The 22,533-nt window shown below is 39.4% G+C and overlaps 1 protein-coding gene across 4 annotated transcripts in view; it reads left to right on the forward strand.

Moving 5' to 3' along the window:
- anks1ab (ankyrin repeat and sterile alpha motif domain containing 1Ab) overlaps positions 1-19,974 on the forward strand; it is a 50,702-nt gene extending 30,728 nt beyond the window's left edge. For 3 of the 4 annotated variants that reach the window (XM_080301155.1, XM_026167045.2, XM_080301156.1), the window contains 12 exons: positions 2,313-2,411; positions 4,305-4,451; positions 8,932-9,039; positions 9,728-9,898; positions 11,720-11,857; positions 12,076-12,147; positions 12,824-12,907; positions 13,023-13,160; positions 14,119-14,295; positions 16,661-16,759; positions 17,582-17,679; positions 19,856-19,974. In XM_080301155.1, coding sequence (XP_080157281.1) covers positions 2,313-2,411; positions 4,305-4,451; positions 8,932-9,039; positions 9,728-9,898; positions 11,720-11,857; positions 12,076-12,147; positions 12,824-12,907; positions 13,023-13,160; positions 14,119-14,295; positions 16,661-16,759; positions 17,582-17,679; positions 19,856-19,889 — 1,365 coding nt within the window. In that variant the 3' untranslated portion in view covers positions 19,890-19,974. The remainder of the gene's footprint in view (positions 1-2,312; positions 2,412-4,304; positions 4,452-8,931; positions 9,040-9,727; positions 9,899-11,719; positions 11,858-12,075; positions 12,148-12,823; positions 12,908-13,022; positions 13,161-14,118; positions 14,296-16,660; positions 16,760-17,581; positions 17,680-19,855) is intronic. The other variant, XM_026167046.2, reaches the window with a different exon arrangement.
- The last annotated feature ends 2,559 nt before the right edge of the window (positions 19,975-22,533 follow it).

Genomic DNA, 22,533 nt, shown 5'->3' on the forward strand with positions numbered 1-22,533 from the left:
GACTTGGTTCATTAGCCTTTCTGATGTTCATGTTCATGCCACAGTTAATGTGTCTGCTAGACTTGATGCATCAAGGAAATAAATCATTAGCTTCACAAGGCAAATTAGCCATGGATATTTACAAGGATGTGGAGGTTGCAAACAAGAAGAAAGGTCAGAGTAGGCAGGCACTGTGAATGTTTAATATTGACCTTTTAGATTGTGCTAGGCTTGCTTCAGATGTCATCAATCTAACTGAACTAAAATATCAGAACTCATTTGTGGGATTCATTGCAAATTTGAGTAAAGTGATCAGTAGAGGGCAGTACTGTGGCTCCTTTTTAATTCCCCGTCATGTTTGATTTCATTTATGTATTAACACTGTATTTAGGAACAATGCAATGGAGCCCAGAGGAACATGTAGTAATATTTAACCATTTCTGGAAATCAGCTGACATAAAAACAGGGTAAACCCAGAGCAGATTTTACTTTAAACACTATATCGTTTGTGAGCCCAGAGGGGATTGAAAGCTCTTCCCAGTTTAATTCTGCAGTGACAGGAGTCTCAGCACGCAAGCCTTTCTGTGCCCACAACCCACTGCTGTCACAGCTTAAGATACACTGTATAGTCCTGCTTGGAAAGTTTCCTTGTGTCCGCCCGTCAGCGCACAAGAGCAGCCGCTCACATGAGTCGGCAAGGCTCTCTGCATGTGATGATTGCTCTGAGATGCAGCTTTTGAGGGATCATAAATTATGAACAGCTGTGTGCCCATTCTCATAATTTTTACACGATGATAATCATTTTTGCACTACCAAAAGTGGGGCACCCGTAGCTTTCACTCTCTTGGCCTTCATGGCCACACATTTCATTTGAGTGAAAAAATACACAAATTATTATTATTTTTTTTAGATAAACAATCTAGTGGAGGAGAACATCTTAGAAGTCTGTCCATCATCATCCACTTGTATTGCATCTCTTCTGCATTAATATTGCATCAGGCGCTACATTCCCCCCCATTTTCGAATATCGTAATATGGAGCTGAACATCAACATTCTGATCCGTAAACTCTTTATTCTTTATCATTTCCCTGTTACGTCTGCTTTAAAAATGGAAAATCTTTATGCTTCCAAACTATTCCTCTGTGGAGAAGGGGAATGGAGCAGTTCTAATTCACTGTTGCCTTAACTGAGTGCATTTAGTGAGATGAAGGACTTCTACCATGGCTACATCTGCAAGGCATATCAGATCAAATCACACTACCATAGCTTATAAGCTATGTAAGAACTGAACCATACATTCCTGTCACATGTTTCAAATGCGGCATGAAATAACAAGTTTGCAAAGTCTCCCGAGGCATCATCAAACTTCCAACCGTGTTAATAAAAGTGGAGGATCTATTTTTGGACCTCCCTTACATCAGGCCCGCTTCATTTTGACCTTTTATTCTTGCGATCAGTGAGTAATCTCCCAACTGCACCCTGATAGAGGCCTGTGAATACTGCTGCATTGTGCTCTGAAACCAATCCAGAGAGAGCAGATTGAGTAAAGACTACAGAACATTTTAACATTCTTGGCCAGAGAGAATCAATCTGCAGCAGTCCTCAGGGAAAAACGCTTAGCTCTTCATTTTCATGGTTCTCCTTGTATTTACATTCCTACCTATAAACCAGTAGAAGATGATGAAGCAAGTGGGGCTGTGATTTGAATAAGGGAAGAATTTTCTTTTTGAAGCTTTCAGGATGTGAGAAAAAAATCTATTGTTCATTGTTTCCACACCCTAAATTAACAAATAGTCTCAAATTGTTGTGGAATACTTCCTCTTGGACTGTTTGGTGTCCCTGGATGAAGCACAGCAGCACAGGGATCCTGGAGACGCAGCAGCAATTCTGAAGGCTTTGTTCCTGCTGAGTCGCACCAGATCAGATTGATTACTCTTGGCACGCACAATTTATTTGACTTCATTGTCCTCCCACTCTGCTGTTACTGCTTGTGTCAGAGATGTGCATATTCTGCGTGTTTGCGCATGCGGTGTGTGTTAAGAGCAAGTGTGTATTTTTTCAGTCACAGTTTTACCCTTGCAGTAAGGCTGTGGAGCAAGTCATGATACTTTTGAGTGGATTGTTTATTTCTGTGCAAATATGTACACGGTATTATAAATGATTTTTCTTGCATACTGTTGTTCTGTATATCCATTTTCATTCTGCGTACTGTCTATGTGCTTGTGTGTATGTGATTGTTTGCATGCACGTATGTCTGATGACTACGCCTTTGGGTGTGCCTGTGTGTGAATGTGTTTATTTGTGTGTCTCTCCTGTGTTTGTGCACATGCAGGGAAGTAACGTGATGGAGGACCAGGATCTCAGAGACATCGGGATCACTGATCCAGGACATCGAAAGAAAATCCTCCACGCGGCACGCAACTTGCCCAAGGTGCTTAATATCGTAGGTTATCTTCAGCACTAAGGAGACCAGCAACTGACAGGATCTCAAATAACAAAAAAACCCCAATAAGGACAAGTACTTCACTAACAATAGCAAATAAGCTAAAAATAGATAAATGGCACCCTGATATGTGTTATAGTGTTGAAGGAGTATTCATGCTGTCCATAGAGTGGGTTAAGCCTGAAGCAACAAAGCTGTCTAAGCAAACAAAATGACAGAGTGGGTTCATTTAAAACCTATTATCTTTCATTCAGGAATACACACTTTTCACTCTATGATAGCTGGGATGGGCTCCAGTTCAATGACCCTCAACTGGACAACTGATTAAGAGGATAGTTGAATGAATGAATGGATGGATGAGTGGCTTTATTTGTGTTTGTTATACTCTGATATCTGTTTGATATCACTGCAAATGAAAAAACGAGTCATAAAACACTAGTTATTACTTTTTTTTTAGACAACTATCCATTTTTAAAAGACAATTTTTCTCCTCATTTACAATAAAAAAAATAAATATAAGGTATGCTTGAGGGAATTATGTTTTATACTATGCTAGTATTATTTTAACATTAATCCACAAATTAACCGGTGACTCTGTTAAAAACATTAAAATGATAGCATTATGATGCAAGTCCTGTTTTAGTTCACAGATGCTTTCTGTGAGATTGAACTCTGGTTAATATGGAAATCATTACAGTTTAATGAACTCATTTGGCCTCTTTCACTACGATGTTTGTAGAAATGTTGTTAAACTGAACAAAAACCAACTGTGCATGCAAAATTACTGTTAAATTCATGTAACGGTTGCACTGGCCAATTTTGTTCTTACCATCGTGAGTACGATAGTGAATCATTCTGATCTTGCCTTCTACATTCTGCATACGGCGACACCTCCATTTCTCCAAGGTCCATTTCTTGCATATTTACTTTGAGGTGGACTATGAAGGAAGCTGATGAAGTTATTTTAAGAATGGAACAATATTATCCAAACTGCTTTATTAAAAGCAACTCTTTTCCATGTTCTTGGTTTGAACTTGGTTTGAGCAGATCTTGACTATGTCTACGTGCCACTGATTTACTGTTACAAATCTCTGTCTGTGTGTTTGTTTTTTTTGGCTGCTAACTCCTCCTACACAGTCAGGAGTTGAGCAACCAAACTTGGCACGCAGGTACATCATAGGCTCCTGAAGGTTATTATGTATATCAGGTTTCTGATGTCATCAGATTCCCTAGCAATTACTGTACTAAGCAACAGGCTAAAATGACTTGTTTTTAGTGTTTAACAATTATAACACCATCTAAAAGTATTGTATCTTTTTTTGTCATCATAGTAGCATCTCATTTATATCCACAAAAACTGAATTATACATGATCTATGGTATGTTGCCTAGCAACCACATAGCAGTTAGCTAAACTTACCTATTTACGTGCCTACAGCAAAGCATCATATCATTTTCATTTCATGGCCACCAGCATGAACAGGTCAAACAATGCTATAGCATGGGCATGTACTAGTTCCTTTAGACCACCACTTGAACAAGTGTACCTAAAGAAGTGGAAGCAGTTGTCACCTAAGATCATAAGCTTTGCAGTGTTGTACAAATTACATTTTTGTTCTGGAGATGAGAAAAGTTTAGATGGAATATGTAGGGATCAGCAAAGTCAGGAGTAACCTTCCCCGGGGATTATAAATGATGATTTCACAGCACTCCATCCGGCAATCGTTGATGTTCCAGTCAAGAGCTGAACTGACATTGCTGTTTTTTAAGCTACTTGCCTAGCATGGCCGCTGCAGCAGTCAGCTTTAGTTGGGTAGAAAACCCAAATTGTCCTTCCATAAAGTCACAGTTCTTGCTTACTTAGATGCATCTGTCTCCGTAGGTAAAAGCACTGGGGTGTGATGGCAGCACATCTCTTGCCACTTGGTTGGATGGCCTTGGTCTGCATGAATATCTGCCCAACTTTCTTGCCAGCGGCTACCGCACACTGGAGTGTGTTAAGAACCTGTGGGAACTGGAGATCATCAATGTAAGAGGCCACTGATTACTCAAATTATAAATGCATGCACTACGAGTAATTAAATGCATAAAGTAGCAAAAAAATTACTTTTACTTATTTTTTTCTACTAACATTTTGCAATGTTTTATGACATTTTTCCCTTTCTGAGTCCGAAAACATTTTTTTTCGATAAAATGAATGTTACCTAAAAATATAATTAAGTAAGTATTAAGTATTTAACTGTGTCTACAATAGTCAGTGCTCACCCATTAATATTGTATGCGCTACTCTCCTTAGTACTTCTATATTTGTACCATTATGTTTACAGTTCAGTTGCTTGGGTCGTGTTTTATTTACCTTCATGTTTGAATAACAAAGCTGTCATGGCTGAGGTGGGTAGGTGAGCTAGTGACTAACACTGTGGCACCGCAAGGAGTGAGCATGCTCTGCTCATTGTTAAGGAAGAAAATCTTTAAAGTTAATATTTTTAAGCTGTCTTGCTGATGTTCATCAAGAGCATGCAATCATACAGGTCATTGTATTATATAAAGCTATTCTTTAACCAGGAAGTTAAATTCTTCAGATTCTGATTATATCTTTCATAAGAGTGTTGTGGGCTGACATAAGCAGGATTAACATAGCGTGTTTTCTAATGTCAGGTAAAACCATAGATGCAAGAAAAAACACTCTGCACCAGGAAAACATGCACTCAGGGACACAGAAACTATATTTTATAGCTACAAAACTAATTTCAAAACGGTAGAGGAAATGTAGTTTGTTTTCGTTTGTCACTTGTCATTCTGGCAATTGTTTTTAACACAGCTAGCATGAAGTTTTTTTGAGACTGAGAGGTCTGTGTGAGTGTTTCTGGATTCATTCGGTACATTAGAGAGAGCAGTCTAAAGAAACTGAAAAAGGTAAGTTTGTATGATAATATATTATATTGCAATCATATTCTCAAATTATACATGCCCTGTCTGTAACATCTGAAAATAAAATATAATAAATAATTAAAACAAAGATCGACCAAATGGACCAATACGGCAATGCCACGATGATCCATTTGGCAAAGTAAATCCATTGGGTATCCTTGTTGGTCTTCAGACAACAATTCTGATGGCTAAAGAACCAAATGGGACAGGCGGAAAAAAAACAAAACAAAACAAAACAAAAAACAAATTATACATGCCCGTCATAACTAAGACTAAATGAAAGAAAACTAAAATAAATTGAGACATTTTTTAATAATAAATAATCACATAATCACTCACCATACCTTTTATACAAGACAAGAGTAATGAATATTGATTGTATTTAAATGTGACATTCAAAAATGGATATAGAATACAATTTAATAATCCTTTAGTTGTCCCACAGGGGGAAATTTGGTTGGAACAGCAGCAAAAAAAAAAACACATATACAAACAGAACAGGACACAGGACATAGAACAGAAACACACAAACATTTTTATATATTTACATCATGGACAATAGTTACCAAAGCAGTAGTGTACAGTTATTAAAATTAAAGTACAGATATATAGCATGTACTTGGAAAATAATTCAGAAAACATTTGATTTAAGTTTGCCTTAGTTGATAATTAGTTGCTTTTGTATTAAGCTCTATGAACTTTTGAGGGTTTACAGTCCAGCACTGATTAACTCTGTGGATGGATGAAGTCGAGCCAGTTCTCATAGCCTTAATAACAAGGCCATCCTAATATGTGGCTCCCAACGAAGTTAAGCAGTACTTTAAAATGCTGAGCCGAAATATCAGAAATGCTTCGTGATGGAAGCATTTGCATAAAACTACAGCAGAGACAAAATCACCACACAGTAATTAGTGGATAATTAACAGATGTGTGTAAATTAAGAGACAAAGTTGTGACTGATGACATGGAGAAATGTAATTTGGTTTTATCCGTATGGAAATAGTGTAACATTTTATGATAATTTGTAATTAGAGAGGCGGTCTTATTAATTTTGCCTAGAAACATGGGTGCAACATGTGTAGGAGGATTGATTTCTCAGATTGTGTGTACATGGAGAACAGTGTTTTTCTGACAGGTTTGAAACATTATTACTAGAATATGGAAGTAGAAAAACACATGATCATTAGTTAGAGATTTTTCAAGACGGTGCTCTTTTTAAAAAATAATTTATAATGAAATATTGATAATATTGGCTACATGTAAATTATCCAAATGGATTAATCTGCCTGTGATGACGATTTGCAAATAGCCATGGCCTTGTCTGCTGGAGTCACAAATCAAAGCGCTTAAGCAGTATTGAGCTGCAACAACTTTATAGGCATCCTTTTGATGTTTTTCCATTTGCCACTTGATACCTGGTTTATTCACATTGTATTCACATTTCACTTTTTATAACTGATGCTAGAGATCTTGCAAAGTGGAAGTTTATTGTTGATCAATTGCTTTAATATGAAAGCTGTGCAATGTCTGCAGCATTATCTCCTTTTTGCACTTTATAAGAAGGAGAAGCTTGTGTAAATTCAGTGTTATGATATCATCTTGCTCATGTGAAGAGCAAGAAACTCATAAAAAGGTAATTTACCATGAGAGAGTGGTGATCTCTTGCCTATATCATAGTGGATACATATATATATATATATAGTAAATGTCCAAACTAGAACATGTCTGAAGTGGGCTGTTTCCTTATGTATGCTGCATGTGAGAGATGACAACTGGAAAATATCCCAACTTGATTTTCCTAAAACTGTCCAAACTTCATATGTGAAAATAGGATAATCCAAACGTGTCATAGGGTTATGTTGCTGACATCGGAGCAGCAGAGACACAAGGGTTGTGAGAGTCAATACAAGCAAGTTTGTCAGACAGAATGTGATGAGACAGGAATGTGCGTTATATAAAGCAATACATAAATCCCATCTATATGCCAATACAATTTTTTGTGTTGTGCAGCTGTCTGAATGCAGCCATCTCATTTGACCAAATGGTTGTCAATCAATCAACAGTATTGTGCATTTCCTTTGTTCACTGCAATAATGTGATCAATATTTCTTACTCTGAGAAAGGGTCTGACTGGATCACTGATGTATATGGAATCAAAATCTGTCTGTCAGTTTTTAATGTGGTGATAATGTTTCCGTGTTTTCTAATTTATAACAGATTGTGTTGAAAATATTATTTATTTTTCTTGTTGTGACTCATAAAAAAATACCAGCAATGAGATGATCCAATATGGCTCATACGCAAAGACAGCACCGCAACAAAGCTGATACTGAGTCATCATTTTTCTTTTTGTTTTGTTTTTTTTTTGCACTTCTCACTCAGTTTGTTTGTGTGCATAGTTATGAAAAACACAAAAAACTGTGGCGGTAAATTAGCAGAAACCAGCAACAGCTGCAGTCACAGCAGCAGCAGCAGCAGCAGCAACAGTCGAGCAGCAGCCAAGCATACTGTCCATGCAGTGTGTGAGAGATGGTGTCCAGCAGACTGCGATGCAGAAGGATGGGGGTGTGAGTGCAGGGCACATTACTTTCAGTGTGCAGAGTAGCAGAACTGCCTCTCAGCATCTGAACTCACTTTGCCCATCACATCTCCGACATCCTCCTCAGCGTCTCACTGCAAACAGCATCGAGCACTGAGATGATCTATGAGCTGGTTCCCTGTATAATCCCAAGGTGTTCTTTATTACTATTTAAATTCCGTCTCATTTCACAGGCCTCGTGCACACTGGCCTCACTGGGATTCTGCACATAGTTTTGATGAAAACAGCACCAGAAATCCAGCACACAAACCAGTTGCCTCTTCTGCCTCCGACTCCCACTGAATAAATAATTGAAGCTTTAGACAAAGAATCATATGAGCCTGTTATGGAATATTTTGTACCCGTGACATAATTGCAAATGTAACATTAATCACTCAACATCCACCTTTACTGGATGAGCATGAATGTTAATAGCCGATTATGCAAATTGTCAGTTTTGGGGTGATGGGTTTTGACTATATAAAATTAGCTTATTGTTCCTTTTGTGATGATTTGAGTCTCACTAGCTGCAGCGGCCTTTGTAAAAAAAAAAAAAGTTTAGCGAGACAGATGCTGTGGATAGACGAGCAGTGTTTTTATACTGTGAATGGCAAACACAGTGTGTATTTACATAGTGACACTGTTATGCTTTATCCTTTTCATATGTCACATGTTATCCTACATAAATCAGTAAAGTCTTGTGTGTTTTTTAAGCACTATGTCCAAAAATGGGTCGTAAATTATAGAGCGTCCCGAGAAGGAGACAGTGCGGTACTTCAAGCTTACGGCAAAACAGATTGAGGTTGAATTATTGACGAGAGTCATTTCTGTTTGCCTGTGGATGCCTGCCAGTGAGGGGTGCTTGCCACCAACTCTGTGTCAGTTTATTTTGAATATAAAGTATCTATATTATTTTAGTCTAGATAAACTCCTGTATGTAAGATATGGATCTAAGAGTACAGGAAAGTCTCATGCTATGCCCTGATGTTGTCCTCTCTAGGTTATTAAGGTTGGTCCTCTGGGTCACAGGAAGAGGATCATTGCCTCTCTAGCAGAGAGACCCTACGAAGAGGCTCCATCTAAGTCCCGTCGTCTGTCCCCAATTATGGTAATGCATTTCATATTTTCTCACATTTTCTCTAGAATTCACAAAAATACGGTCAGCTCTAAAAGATGGAAGATGTTTTTATTTAAAGCACCAGCCAGACTGCAGCAGTGTTAGTGCTGCTATTTAACCACTGTCGACACTTATTCGATTAATAGATCAGATATGCTTAATGTGCTTAGTAAGAAGGATAGCTCTGCTCATACCCTCGGTATAACACACATATTGTGTCACTCTTGTCTGTTATGAGATTTTTTTTTCCCTCAGCATGTTTAGCCTCGTTCCTGTGTGCTGTTATATTTTAGTTTATTTTTTTCTTACTCTACAACAATCCAGACAGAGCTGAAGTGTAAAGCAGCATGGCACGGTTGAGCTGTTTTTCTATACCGACATCATTTTGTGAGAAAATGGATCCTTTTTCTTTCTGCAGCGGAAATCTAATTTTGGAATGAGATTCTTCAATATCATTATGTTCACAACAGTTAAATACTGAGGGCTGATTTCCCAGGCAGATTAAACTGGGCTAAAAAGAATTGAGAATCTCCATGGAAGAGGCTCTTTTTGTCGAGGATTAGGCTTGGATGTAGATCAGGAAAACCAGCCTGTGTAGACAGTGCTTTCAAATCATTAATCTGTGTGTGTGTGTGTGTGTGTGTGTGTGTGTGTGTGTGTGTGTGGATGCGTATGGCAGTTCCATGACCTCCTATCCCAGACCACATCTCCCCTGAGTCAGCTGGACCCCTACACCAGTCGCTCCATGGACATGCTCCTTCCCCTGACCGAGTCAGATCGGAGGCGAAGAGGAGTTGACCAAGACTGTAGTGTATCTCTGCGTTCTTATAGCGAGAGGCCACGTTCTGTAGTGAGTGCCACCTTCTTTTACCTAAATGCTTTTCTCCAACAATGTCTGTAGCTTTCAGCAGATGCAGGAGCACAATCAGGCACAAAGAAATGACAAAGATGCAAAGAAAACAGCCTGTTCTCTGTTTCCGCACACAGAAAACCATTGACAATAAGTCAGTCAGATTAATTGCAAGCCTTTTCTACAAACCCTTGTTTGACCTTCAATCTAACATACATAATATTTACAGTATATTTAGTCTTTCTAGCCATAGGTTTGACATCATTTGTCTTATCCAGTGTCTAACATTTGGGTTTTTCTTGGTACTGAGGCTCATATTGTTTCCTGCTTGTTATCAATTAGAAATAACTTTGGGGGTATTGGTATTCCGTTTTAAATAATCACATCACTCTGACCTCTTCTTTCTTTTTTAAATAAATAAAAGAAACAAATAAATAAATGCTGCCGAAAGTTAAATGTGTTGTGCTGGTCCGGATGTAAAACGAAGTTTTGCATTGAAGGGTGGATGTGCAGAGTGATTGATTAAAGCAAAATGTAACTAGAACCAGTGAAAAAAGCAGAGGTGCATTCAAGGTTGTTGGGTTTTTACATTGTATTTTTGCTGCGTAGCCAGGTCTAAGCAGAGATGTTCAGACATCCTTCCACTCAGCCACCTCCTACAGCTCTTGCTTAGTCCTTAATCTTGGAGATATATAAACTCTCCAGTATGTCCTGGGTCTGCCTGAGGCTCTCCTCTTGATTAGACATACCTGATAAACCTCAACTAGGAGATGTCCTGGAGATATCCTGATCAGCTCATACCACCTTGTGGCTCTAATCTTAAGGATGTGCTCAGATGTACGTAGAAAATACAGTCGATGGAAAGTTTTGGAAACCCACATTTTGGAGCTGACATTTTGAATCAATATAGTTGGAAAACTCAATGTCATATTTAATCATCTGTCTGCTATTTTCTCCCTGTCCAAATAAACATTTGAAGCACTGCTGATTCTTAATGAACAAAAACTTGAGTTTATTTCTTATATATAAATATGTGTAATTTTAGCTAATTAAGCTAATCTTAACTTCCATTAAGTCCCCAAACTGATAAATAGAATATAGAAAATATGTGTAAAATATAAAAAAAATAAATTGATGATCATTGTGATGAAGTAGTCTAAGGAAGAAAAAACAAAAAAGACATGAAGTGCCATTGAGCATTTTTTTTTTTTTGTAGACTATTGTTTCTTCTTTAAGAGAAGAAACCAAGAATAACACAGTGATCAAATCTTAGCATTTGTTAAAGGTCAAACTACAACACAAACAGTGAAGCTGGCATAGCTGCTTTCTGACTCACTGAGGCCAATCTGGAAGCACACGGGAGCATCCACAAATAAGGAAAGGGAATATGGTACCACTGCTGTATAAAAATCAATACTTACAATTTCCATAAAATCTTAGTGTGTAATGATCATCATAAGTATATTTTACTCTGACAGTGATTCATGAAAGCACTGAGCACAGCCTACACTGACCTTAAGGCCCAGCATGCATAATATTTATTCGTTTCCTAGCATAAAAGACTTGCATTAAACTGCTGACCAGACATCTGCCTTCACACTAATGTTCAGCGGTCAGAAACCCTTTACCTTGCCAACTTGATGGATGCACAAATTAGTATTTGAAATGAGTGTGGTTACAAAGATCCTGCAAAACATTGAAAAAATAGCATTTTATCCCCTTTAATATCTACAAAAATTGAACACAAGGCAGAGAATATTTTGTTCTTGGATCAGTCTCTTCTCTTCATTGCATTTAGCAGCCTGTTCATTTGCATTGCAGGACAGACACAGCGACCGGCATAAAGAGTCTCGTCTAAACCTCCGGCCGCCGAGCCACTCTGCTACCTATGCCACGGTCTCCGCCTGGCATCACCAGCCTGAGAAACTCATTCTGGACTCCTGCGGGTACGAGGCAACAGTAAGTCACTTTTACTGTCTTCAGCATAGATGCCAGAATATGCTGTAAATATGTTATAGATGGACTATTAAACACTATTAAACAAGAAATAGTGTAGAACACTTTTATTCAAATACATCCTGTGCTTGCGATGGCCCGTCTGTGTCTGTAGTTGACTTCGTTTGCCAGCACCAACTTTTAAATCATTTTTTAAATTGTGTTTTGACTCTTTCCTCTAGTATCTAGGATCATTGATAATCAGGGATCTACGAGGGATTGAGTCCACACAAGATGCCTGTGCAAAAATTAGGGTAAGTATTTGCCAATGTCCTTCTAAGAGCAAATGTAAAAGCCATCGTGGTAACACCCAACGCTGACGCGTGGTTGGGGAGAGAGCTATAACTTTATGTATAGAATAACCAGTTAAACATACTTTTTTTTTTTTAATTTGAAAAAATTGGTGGTATTTTCCCAAAATAAGGTTTAAAAAGCCTTTTTTTTTCTTACAGGTTCTTGCCGGTTGATTTTTTTTTTTTACTACTTTAATTTACATTGTGGGCACACACCATGCTAGTTCATGCCATCAATCCAATAATAAATAAATTTTTAAGTCCACTAAAATACAATAAAGTAACAACTAGATGTATCTGGCAGCAAACAGCTGAAACTAAACCTTTAACTTGCTTTCATGTGAGCAGCAATACTGTTGGTTCATGATCTGTGTTCAGGTTATTATAAAGGAGATGATCAGGCATATTGGTTCAAAAGAGCCGATGTTCGGGGGTTGGGAGGCAGTCGTCTGCTGCGACTGGTGAAAACATGAGGGGAAAGAAGAGAGAAAAAAGAAGTATGAAACAGGACAAAGCCTAAATTGTAATAACAATAACTGAAAAGTGTTTTTATCCGTCATAACAATTAATAAACTCCCCAAAACAGGCAGTGATTTTTTTTCTTTATTCTCACTTATTCTTTTTGTATCTATTCCAGAAATCCAAGGACTCCAAAAAGGGTCCAGTTGTCATACTGTCCATTACCTATAGAGGTGTTAAGTTCATCGATGCAGCCACAAAGGTAATGGGAATTATTGATTATTGACCTGTCCAATGCAAACACTGCTGTTGACTTTCTCACTGTCCATTAGTGGTTGATTCCCATTTAGCGCTCACTTCATTCCTGTCTTCATTAGACTATAGTAGCAGAACATGAGATCAGGAACATCTCATGTGCCGCGCAAGACCCAGATGACCTCTGCACATTTGCATACATTACCAAGGATCTGAAGAGCGGCCACCACTTCTGTCATGTCTTCAGCACTGTGGAAGTGGTGAGTAACATCAGCCCTGTGATTGATTTAATAGAATTAGAACTATAAGCATAATACACTGTAATTATGCTAATATATTAAAATAATCCACTACAGACAGCCCCATATTTTCATATCATTGTGGAACATTTTGCAAATTTTGGGGTAAATAAAGAAAGAAAACCAAAATGTCCCATTGTAGGACGTCATATATCCTGCAGTTAAACCTGCCTTGAGCATCCTATGGATTATTTTCTTGATTGGCTCATCAAATAGCTTGATTAAAGACCCACTCCTGCTATGCATGGCATTTCCATGCACAAGCACAAATTATGTTGTCATTTGAGTCGAAAGGTCTGTTAAAAGGTCAGCAGTGAGGTTTCATTTTTGGCAGCTCGACCACTGTGGGGGCACTTTAACTGCAGGGAAAAAATTTTTGTTTGTGGGTTTGTTTGTTTGTTTTTAATGAACTGCATTGAAAAAGATCTTTACAGGACCAAAAAAAACACTGCTGAGCCTCGATTATTTATACTTCACACAGTTCCTCCATGCACAGAATGTCAGATTAAAAACTGCTTTAGCTTTTCTCTGTAAATGCATCATATTTAAACAAGAGCCTGTGGATAATTATGCAAAGTAATTATCCTAAAAATGTGAAGAGCAGCGCTTTTGTGTGCTGCGAATTTGCTGAAAACAAGTGTTTGCTAACCAAATTGAATAGTGGTTAACTCAAAACAAATACTGTAACACGTTCAGAAGACTTTTTTAGTCCAAGCTTTGTAGCGTAACTAATACAAGGTGCTTAGTTGTGTTTTTTTATGGAAATTAAATGTTTACTGAGCACACAAGCAAAGTGCATAAAGATTTTGTCTTTGTTGTGTGCGGTCATTTAAAGTCAGCTGTTAAAAAGTTGTTTTTGCCTGCTTTGCTTTTCCTCACATATTTCAGTACAATGAATCTTTATTTTCCACTCACACAGACACAGACCTACGAGATCATCCTAACGCTGGGACAGGCATTTGAGGTGGCTTATCAGATGGCGATTCAGTCCAGGGCGAGACACTACATGCCTCCTTCATCTCTGGGCTCTGAGGTCATAGACACCAAAACCAGCCGTCCTGTATCTCAGTCCTGGAGCAGCATGCGAAGATCAGCAGTGAGTACCAGCCTATAAAACCTTAAGAAAATCGTGGCGAATGTGTGCATCTCTGAGTGCATTTGAGTGGTGAGGTTGCTCTACACGTTAAAAGGAAAGCGGGTGTGAAGGAACATATTGTGCAGTCATACTTCAAAATAGGTAGACAGACCCTGTGACCCACTTTTTCTCCACTGCTGAACCCCTAATGGGCCACCTACAAAGGAGGATTTGCTGTGCGTGTGGTAGAAAGTGATGAGTCATTACTTTGCTCTGTGAGTCACTCCAATCAGAGGAGACTTTCTTTTTGTGCATATGTGAAGCGTGATGAATGATTCCTTTTATTTGTTGCTAACAGTGGGGTGGGAGGAGGTGTGTGATTTCCTCTGGGATTTTTCTAAGCTTGTGCACAGCCTCGTTGGTCAGAACCACCCGCTGCTTCCTCACTTCTGATTGAGTGTGCTGCATAAATGTTCAGGTATACCCTGAGCATTGATGTATTGACCTTTCAGGCTGCATATAATAAGCACTCAGTGATCACTGTCACCTGAGAGCGCTGCACAGCCACCACTAGGAGCATGCACGCACACACACTGCTGGACCACTTGCTTATTCAGAGACACAAATCACATTGTTTTACTACCTGCCTGCAAGGATAATATATGGAGTGATCACAGAGCTGCATAATGAGCCTGCTGGTTGTTTAAGTTTTAGATGAGAAGAGTGGGGGGGGGGGGGGGGGGGGGGCTGATTTCTGTCAGCTGCGATTTGTTTTAATACACTTCGCTGCTACCAAGTGAAGTGAAACAAAAACTGTGACAATCATGAAGGTTTCTTATGTATTTTACCTAAGAAGAGATTGACTGTTTGCTAAGCCCTGTCCTCTGTAGTTTGCATAAAGACAATATTTCCTAAAACAAAAAATATTTATCAACTGTTACTGTCAGGTTTTTCCCCCCTCTGGTTTTAAAACAAAAATATTGTAAAGGAATCTTAAGTATGCATCTCAAAATGAAAAAAAAAAAAGTCCAGTGTATGCCCATTGGCCAGATTCGTTAATGGCTGTTTCCCTTAAAGAAATCCAGTTGCGATTGGTCGGTGTATTTCTTACGCCAGGAAAAGCCCCACCCTACTATTATCATTAAAATACATATTTTATCAGAAATAATGCAGTGACTAAAACATATGTCATTAGATGACATGTATACATTACTGTTATTGGGTTAAATAGTACTCAATCACATGACATATTAGGAAACCAAAATATTTGAGTGTTTGCCCATTTAGTGTCAGAGCTTTGAAATAAAGCAGAAAATGGTAAACATAAGTGAAAACAACTGTTAAACCAGTGTGCTAAGACAGATTCAAAAGCTGCACACCTCTGGCTCAATTTCACAAACTTCGCCAGCTCATCATCTATGCACAAATATTTTTTGTTGTCTCTAAAGCTAGCTAACCCTAGTATTTTATCTGTGCTGTGGATAGAATATTTCTAAAAATGCTTTACAAAGCTTCCACTGTTAATTAGCGTGATGATCAAATGTTGCTTACTTGAGTAACTTTAGCTGGAGTGTAAATGTGCCCATATTCAATAAAGAAAAGGGCCTAGCCAGTAATGTTAACCTTTGACAGACCCCAGGATGCACTCAGTAAAGGAACAGTGCAAAGTGGATTTCTTAATAATGATGTATGTTCTTGAGTTTCTTGGCTTTGGGAATAAGTTTGTAATCTTTGGTGTGTTTGTTTGCTTTTTAAATTGGAATATAGGAACAACACTGATGCAACCTTCATAGCTGTTTCCAGTATATAATCGCTTCACCGAGATCACTGACAAATATTGATATGTGAATTTGAACAATTTATAGAAATACTGTTACCCTGGACAGTTAATTTCTCAAATCAGATGCATGCACAGTTATTGTAGGTTTGTAGGTACTAAACTAGTCTTCTGGGCATGCTGCTGATTTCTTTAAACAGTAAAAACACTCGTAAATGAATTCCTCACACTTTGCTCCATCTTTACTATAGCCACATGCACGCCACTTGAGCAAGTGGAGAAATCCAACGCTTCACAGACCTGCCATATGGAGGGCCAAAAATGACACAAGTATAAATAAATACTGCCATGCCTAGCTGGAGCTACTAAGCTATAATTGGACCGTCAGTATTCATGGACAGGGTTAAGTAAACAGTCAATGACAAGAAAACTCAAAGATGCTGAGAAATTTGCCCTCTTGAGCTTTAAGGACAGATAATGAACTGCTCGTTCTGCTGCTTCTAGATTTCTACACTGTCTGTTTAGTGCATATAAATTCTCTGTCCCTCTGCGCTCTTCTTTTTTTTAACATGTCTTTATTCTTGTCTTCTTGGTCCTCCTGCTTCCCAGGGTGCCCCTCTGCTCGAATGCCGCTGCTGTCACTGTCACACGTGTACTACCCACCGTCCTTCCTTCCTCCCGTTGCACTCTGTTAGCCCTGGAGTCCAGGTCCTTCTCTTTCCTTTCCTCTATTCAATCCTTAATCATGCATCTTCTTACACACAATTCCCTCTCCTCTTTATTTTTCTTGCATCTGAGTGCTTCGGTGCACCTCGCCTCCACGTTGTGTGGTTATTAGTATTTCAACCATGAACCTCATCCTTTTATTTTCCCATCTCTCATCTTCATCTTACATTTTAGTGTTAAAATGCAATTAGCTCTGTGGTTGGAGCGACTCATTGATGTGATTTACCGTCTTTATATGAAGACTGTTGGCTAAATTATGCCAGTGTGGGTTTAGCCCATTGCGTCAATAACATGATGGCTGAAGTTGTTTCTGCTCGATGGTTTTAAACTGTTTTTAAGATATTTTCAACTGAAGGTGTCTTTCATAAGCAGGAAATTTCAGATTGCCAAACGCCTACGTTGAGATTTTTTTCAAGCTAATTAAAAGTCAAATGTATTTCTAAGTAAATTACTCAGCGTAATGCATGTAGAATTATGTGTCTTTGCCGTTTGTGCTATGACAGTAGCCAATGGTGTAGAGCATGGTGCTTTTGAACTACTAATCAGCGTATGTTTTAACTCCCAGAGGGTCGTATTGTTGGTTTTACTGCCGCTGCTTATACAGGCTGAGGGTCTTTTCTGTCAGACATCATCCATGTTGTGGATTGAGCCCTGAGTGTCTGTGATTATAACATGATCACTGGACTGTACCTCTAATCCACATGCACGTGTGTGAGCTGAGGACTTGTCAGTGTGGCGCAATGGCCTCCACTGCCACACGTCTCACGCCCTCCTCTCGTCCCTCCTCCCTCCCTCCCCCGGCAGATCGACCCCCTGGAGATGGACCCAGACATGCAGTCCCTGGGCAGCACCACCTGGCTCTTGGACCAGCGGGACGCCAACAGGCGCCCTGTCAGCACCAAGTACGAGACCACCATATTCTGAGGCCGGACTCCCACAGCCGCCCCTCTGCACCCCCCTGTATTTTCCTCTGCCCCTGCATCCGGTTCTCTATTTATCTCTCACACTCACACATATATACATGTGAGCCCCGTGCCTTCTCACTGTGATGGTATAGCATCCCTCAGGGCTGCCTACTCCTGCACCCTCCTTTGCCCTGCCCAGCGACCCAAACCAACCTCCTACCTGCCATGACAAACACTCCTGCGGCTCCCCCATGCCTCCCCAACACCCCCTGGCAGCCTCCGTCGCCTGTTGCTGCTACAGCCAATGGCGGAGCTCTGGAACGGATGATCCTGGACTGATCTCATTTTACAGTGGCCCCGCTCTCTCAACCAAACTGCCTCTTCCTCCTCATCCTCCTCTTCCTGACAACTTGCATCTGCCTCCAAATCCCCGATAGCTCCCAGAGGTTGCATCTTTATTATTCTTCCTCTTTCAAGCCATTTTTTTTTTTTTTAAAAGTGATTCTCCACAGACAAAACAGGCATGCTCATTTTTTCTCTTGCTCTGTCTAGACTTCACACTGGCTAAAGGCAAGTTGAAGTATTTCCAGAAGTGTTGAGTTTATATTATTTTAAAAATGGTTTTCTGTTAGACGTTTTGGGAAATATGTCTAGCAGAGAATTACGTGAGGATATTGACAGTCTCACAGGTGTATAGTTAATATAAAGCTGAAACAGAAATCACACAGGCTACATATCTCAATAAGCACATTCACCAAAGCATTCTCCCACTGATTATTGACAAATTTCAGCTATTTAACAAATAGCTAAAGAAACGGTCTAATATTATTAGATAGGTTAGATTATAAGTATACTGCACGTTTTAGTTTTCACACCAGCCTAGACACAGGCGACCCCTCCTCTCCCACCCTGGCAACCTCCAGTTACTAGGGGAAAAAAAGTGTAATGGTTGCTGAGGTTATTGGTTGTGAAATTGGTTGCTAAAGCCCATCGTGCAACTTTCCTTGCGATTGTTTTGGTTTCCAGCAGATTGCCACTGGTGCCCGTTGTTCACATGGAAGATGCCAACTCATCTGCAAACACTTGCTAATTATGCACAGAGTGACCATTCATTTTCAAAGTAAAAGGTGCTGTTGAAATGTGTTGCTTGGATGAAAAGAGCAATTTTTACTTTTGAAGGTGAACAGTCTCCAGTTTTAGTCTGCAGTGCACTTCCTAAGGTTTCACTACCACTCGGGAAGTAGCTGTGGCAAGTGTTTATAGACAAGTCACCCTCCTTGATGTAAAGTACAGGTGAACTTGCAGTCTTAACAACCAGTGCAATCACAAGCAAGTTTTTGATGCAGCTCCATTTTAGCAACCAAGTTCACCCAGCAGCAGCCAGAAATCTCCGCAACTAGTCGGGGATTAAATATTTTCCACTAACGACCCGTGGTTGCCAGGGGGACCAGTCTCTAGGCCTGTGTGACTGAGGCCTAACTGAGATGTGGGTTTTTTTTCCAACCTAGCTTTTGTTTTTCCATTCAGTTTAAGTTAACTATAACAACCTCAGTCCACATCCCAAATTTCAAAGTTCCTCCCATCAGGGTCCACAGATTAGGAACCGCTGGGTTAAACAAGCCACATCGTTAGGGAGCTTTAGTGGTGCTGATTGTGTTTCATTTTCTAAAGGCAGGTTAGCTAGTTATAAGATTGTATGCCAAACAGATTAAAGCATTTCTACTTAGTTTATCCCAAAAGTTGGTAAATGTCTGTGTTATAGCAACCAAAACAAAAAACACAACCAAAAAAAGAATGGCTTAAATAAATTCATACAATAAAAATAAAATAACAGCAAAAACTACTGAAAAGAAAGTTACATTTTCAGTTCAGTATCGGTTCTTGTGGCAGCTGAGCTTAATTAAGCAGGTGCTCTGCTACCTGTAAATCCAGTCAGCTCCATATTAAATGTACAGTTGTGTCCCCTTGCATAATTCCCAGCAAGCATATTCTCCAAAATGTTAACTTTTTCTTTATTGTGTCTTTTTGGTATCACACAGATAGATTTCGAGTCTGTAGCTTATATTTAGTTTTTTTTTTAATTATTATTATTAACATATCTTTTTCATTTACACAATTGTTTGGTTGTTTTGCCTCTCGACAGTTATAATTTTTTTTCTTTCTCCATCTGTAGCCTGTCCTGTCTTACCAGGCATCTACCACTGTGAAGCACTATGAGGAGGCTGCTTTGATAGCATGGGATGCAAGATGGACAATTAATCAATGAAAGACAAAACAGCAACATGCAGCAAACAACTTGTGTTTTCTTTTTGTTGTTGTTGGGGTTTTTTCTACGCATTTGTACAATACTCATAGAAAGACCACAAGGAATCGGTCACGAATCTAATCACTGATGTCTGGACTCAAAACGGACCAAAAACTGAGACCTCGTAAACTCACACAAATACACACATACACACCCAGAAGGACAATATCAAGGACAACAGCCTTACTTCATTACGGTTATCTATAATCAACTAAAATCCCCTAACCTGCCCGAACACCACCACCCAACAACTGCACGCCTCCACCCTGCTTCTAAAAGACTTTAAAGGCAAAAAAGAAAAGAAAAAAAGGCAACACTTCTTATTTCCTGCTGTATTTAAACTGACTGTGACTAGCTGGGATGACGTTGATGCAGAGATGGTACAGTTTTTGTCAGGATGAGTCTTTGCTCTGGCCTTGTACTGCCCAGTGCCTCTCAGCAGTCGTGGTAGCACTGAGAGCCTGAAAATCACAGCTTCTTCTTATTGTCAGTTTAAACAAAGAAAAAAAAATGAAAAGGAACACTGTGTTTAAAAACATGGCACTATCCCTTTTAAGACCTTGTTTTCTTTTTTTCTTATGGTGCAAATTTGACATTCGTGGATTTTTGTGATACTTTTTGATAGACGGGGCATAACTGAAATGTGGGTTGGGGGGAATGATTACGAAGGGATTGTAAAGAATCCCAACATTACTACCAGAGGCAAAAAAAAAAAACCATAAACAAAACGTAAACAAAGTTTAAAAAAGAATATTGGGTGTATTAATGAGCCTCTAGCACAATCTGATGCACATATCCCGTCATAGCATCTTATTATCATGATTACTTGAGTAGGTATCCATGCTGTTTCACTCCAGTTTAGAATTAGGTACAGTACATGCAAAGTGTGTTACTTTGAGGGGGTGAAAAGATTTTATTCCACTACATTAAAAGAGCCAAATCTAAATGTTGCTCTGGTGTCGTGTTAATGCGAGTGGATTTGTAATGCTGAGAGCGTGGTACCATTTTTTTTTTCTTAAAAGATTTTCCTCCTGCACTGTGACTGAAAAAAAAAGGTCGTCGTGAAGTCGACACATATCTGTGGGTTCTCCCCTGTGTGCACTACCTGCTGTGCGTGCTGTATGCCTTGTTTCTGTCTGTCCTCATGGGAGTTTGGACTCTTACATCACTGGCCACTGTCCTTGTTTTTTGTGTGCTGCGGGAGAAGTGAAGGATTGAGCTCGTGGAGGCTGACTGATTTTATTTTTTTTATTACGGTGTAACCGGCCTGCGTGCGGTACCGTGGCTGTGTCATTGCCACTCTGTTTCTGACTGTTAACTGTTAGCTTCCACTGACGATTGCATGTTGGCAGTGTGTTTGTGTTTTCGTACCCTTTGATGCACTTGGCCTGAGCAGTCTCTCTGTATGTACCGTAGCAGTGTCTCGTCTCCTCTCACTCACCTGCCATTCGCTTTTTACGTTCCCTCTCCCCGTCACACGCCAACTCAGCGCTTCACCCTCATTTCGTTTTGCCATCGTCGTCCAACATTTTGTCACGTATGTTCTCCCATTCTGTGTGTCACCGAAACAACCTGCTCTATTATGGATGCACAATATAAAAGCATTACACTTAAATGAGCAGCAAGCTATTTAAAGCAAGTTTTGGTGGCATGATATCGCTGTGCATGTAACCGCTCTTTTTAACATTGGTGTTTTCCTTGTGTAGCTCGCCCCAGCGTTCAAGTTTCCGGATACCAAGCTGTGAGTTGAAGGGGAGCAGCCGATGCGAGTGTGTTTGTGTGTGTTGAGTTATAGCGGGCAGAGCAGTGTGAAAGAGCTAGAGAGAAACTGAGAGGTAAGCCTTATGCAATGTGCAGGGCCAAACCAGCGCTTACTCTGACATTTAGATCTCACTCCGTATATCCCCTGCTCCTCCACTGCCCCTGAGATGAATCCCAACACAGACTAAAAGGTAAACCGGTAGTCCCACATCACTGGCTAAACAGGACCTGTGTATCACTCCTGTCTTGAGAAAGGTCACTCAGAAAGGTCAAGTCTATTTCCTGGCCTCCGTGTGACTTTCTGATCTTGTTATGTAGGTACTGTAATGTTTAGAGCACTGTAGACCATTAATGATATAGACCATTAATGAGCATTTCTATTGATTCAGGTCTATTGAAAATGTGGGAATTATTATTAAAGGGTAACAAAATGTAGAGGAAAAGAAAAAAAACTGTACCAGCATACAATGCTTTGCCCATGTTTCTGGACAGAGTATGGTTTGTCAATGAAAATGTGATACTGTTTCAAATTTCAAAGCAATATTATATTAATGACATTAAATAATACAAAGACTAAAGAATCCCTCTCACGTCTGTTGTCAGCATTGATTTCTTTTATATGGCTGAGTAGTTAAAAGCAGAAACATTACACCAGCTGTTTAAAATTTAAAGTGACAAATACAACAAACATGGTAATTAATGTACAATTATACTTTCACTCTTTCTCCTGCCAAAGAGATTAGTGGGTGGTGCAACTTTTTATTCTAAACAAACGATTAGCCCCC

The sequence above is a fragment of the Astatotilapia calliptera genome, chromosome 5 (assembly GCF_964374335.1).
Source record: "Astatotilapia calliptera chromosome 5, fAstCal68.1, whole genome shotgun sequence".
NCBI classification, from domain to species: domain Eukaryota; kingdom Metazoa; phylum Chordata; class Actinopteri; order Cichliformes; family Cichlidae; genus Astatotilapia; species Astatotilapia calliptera.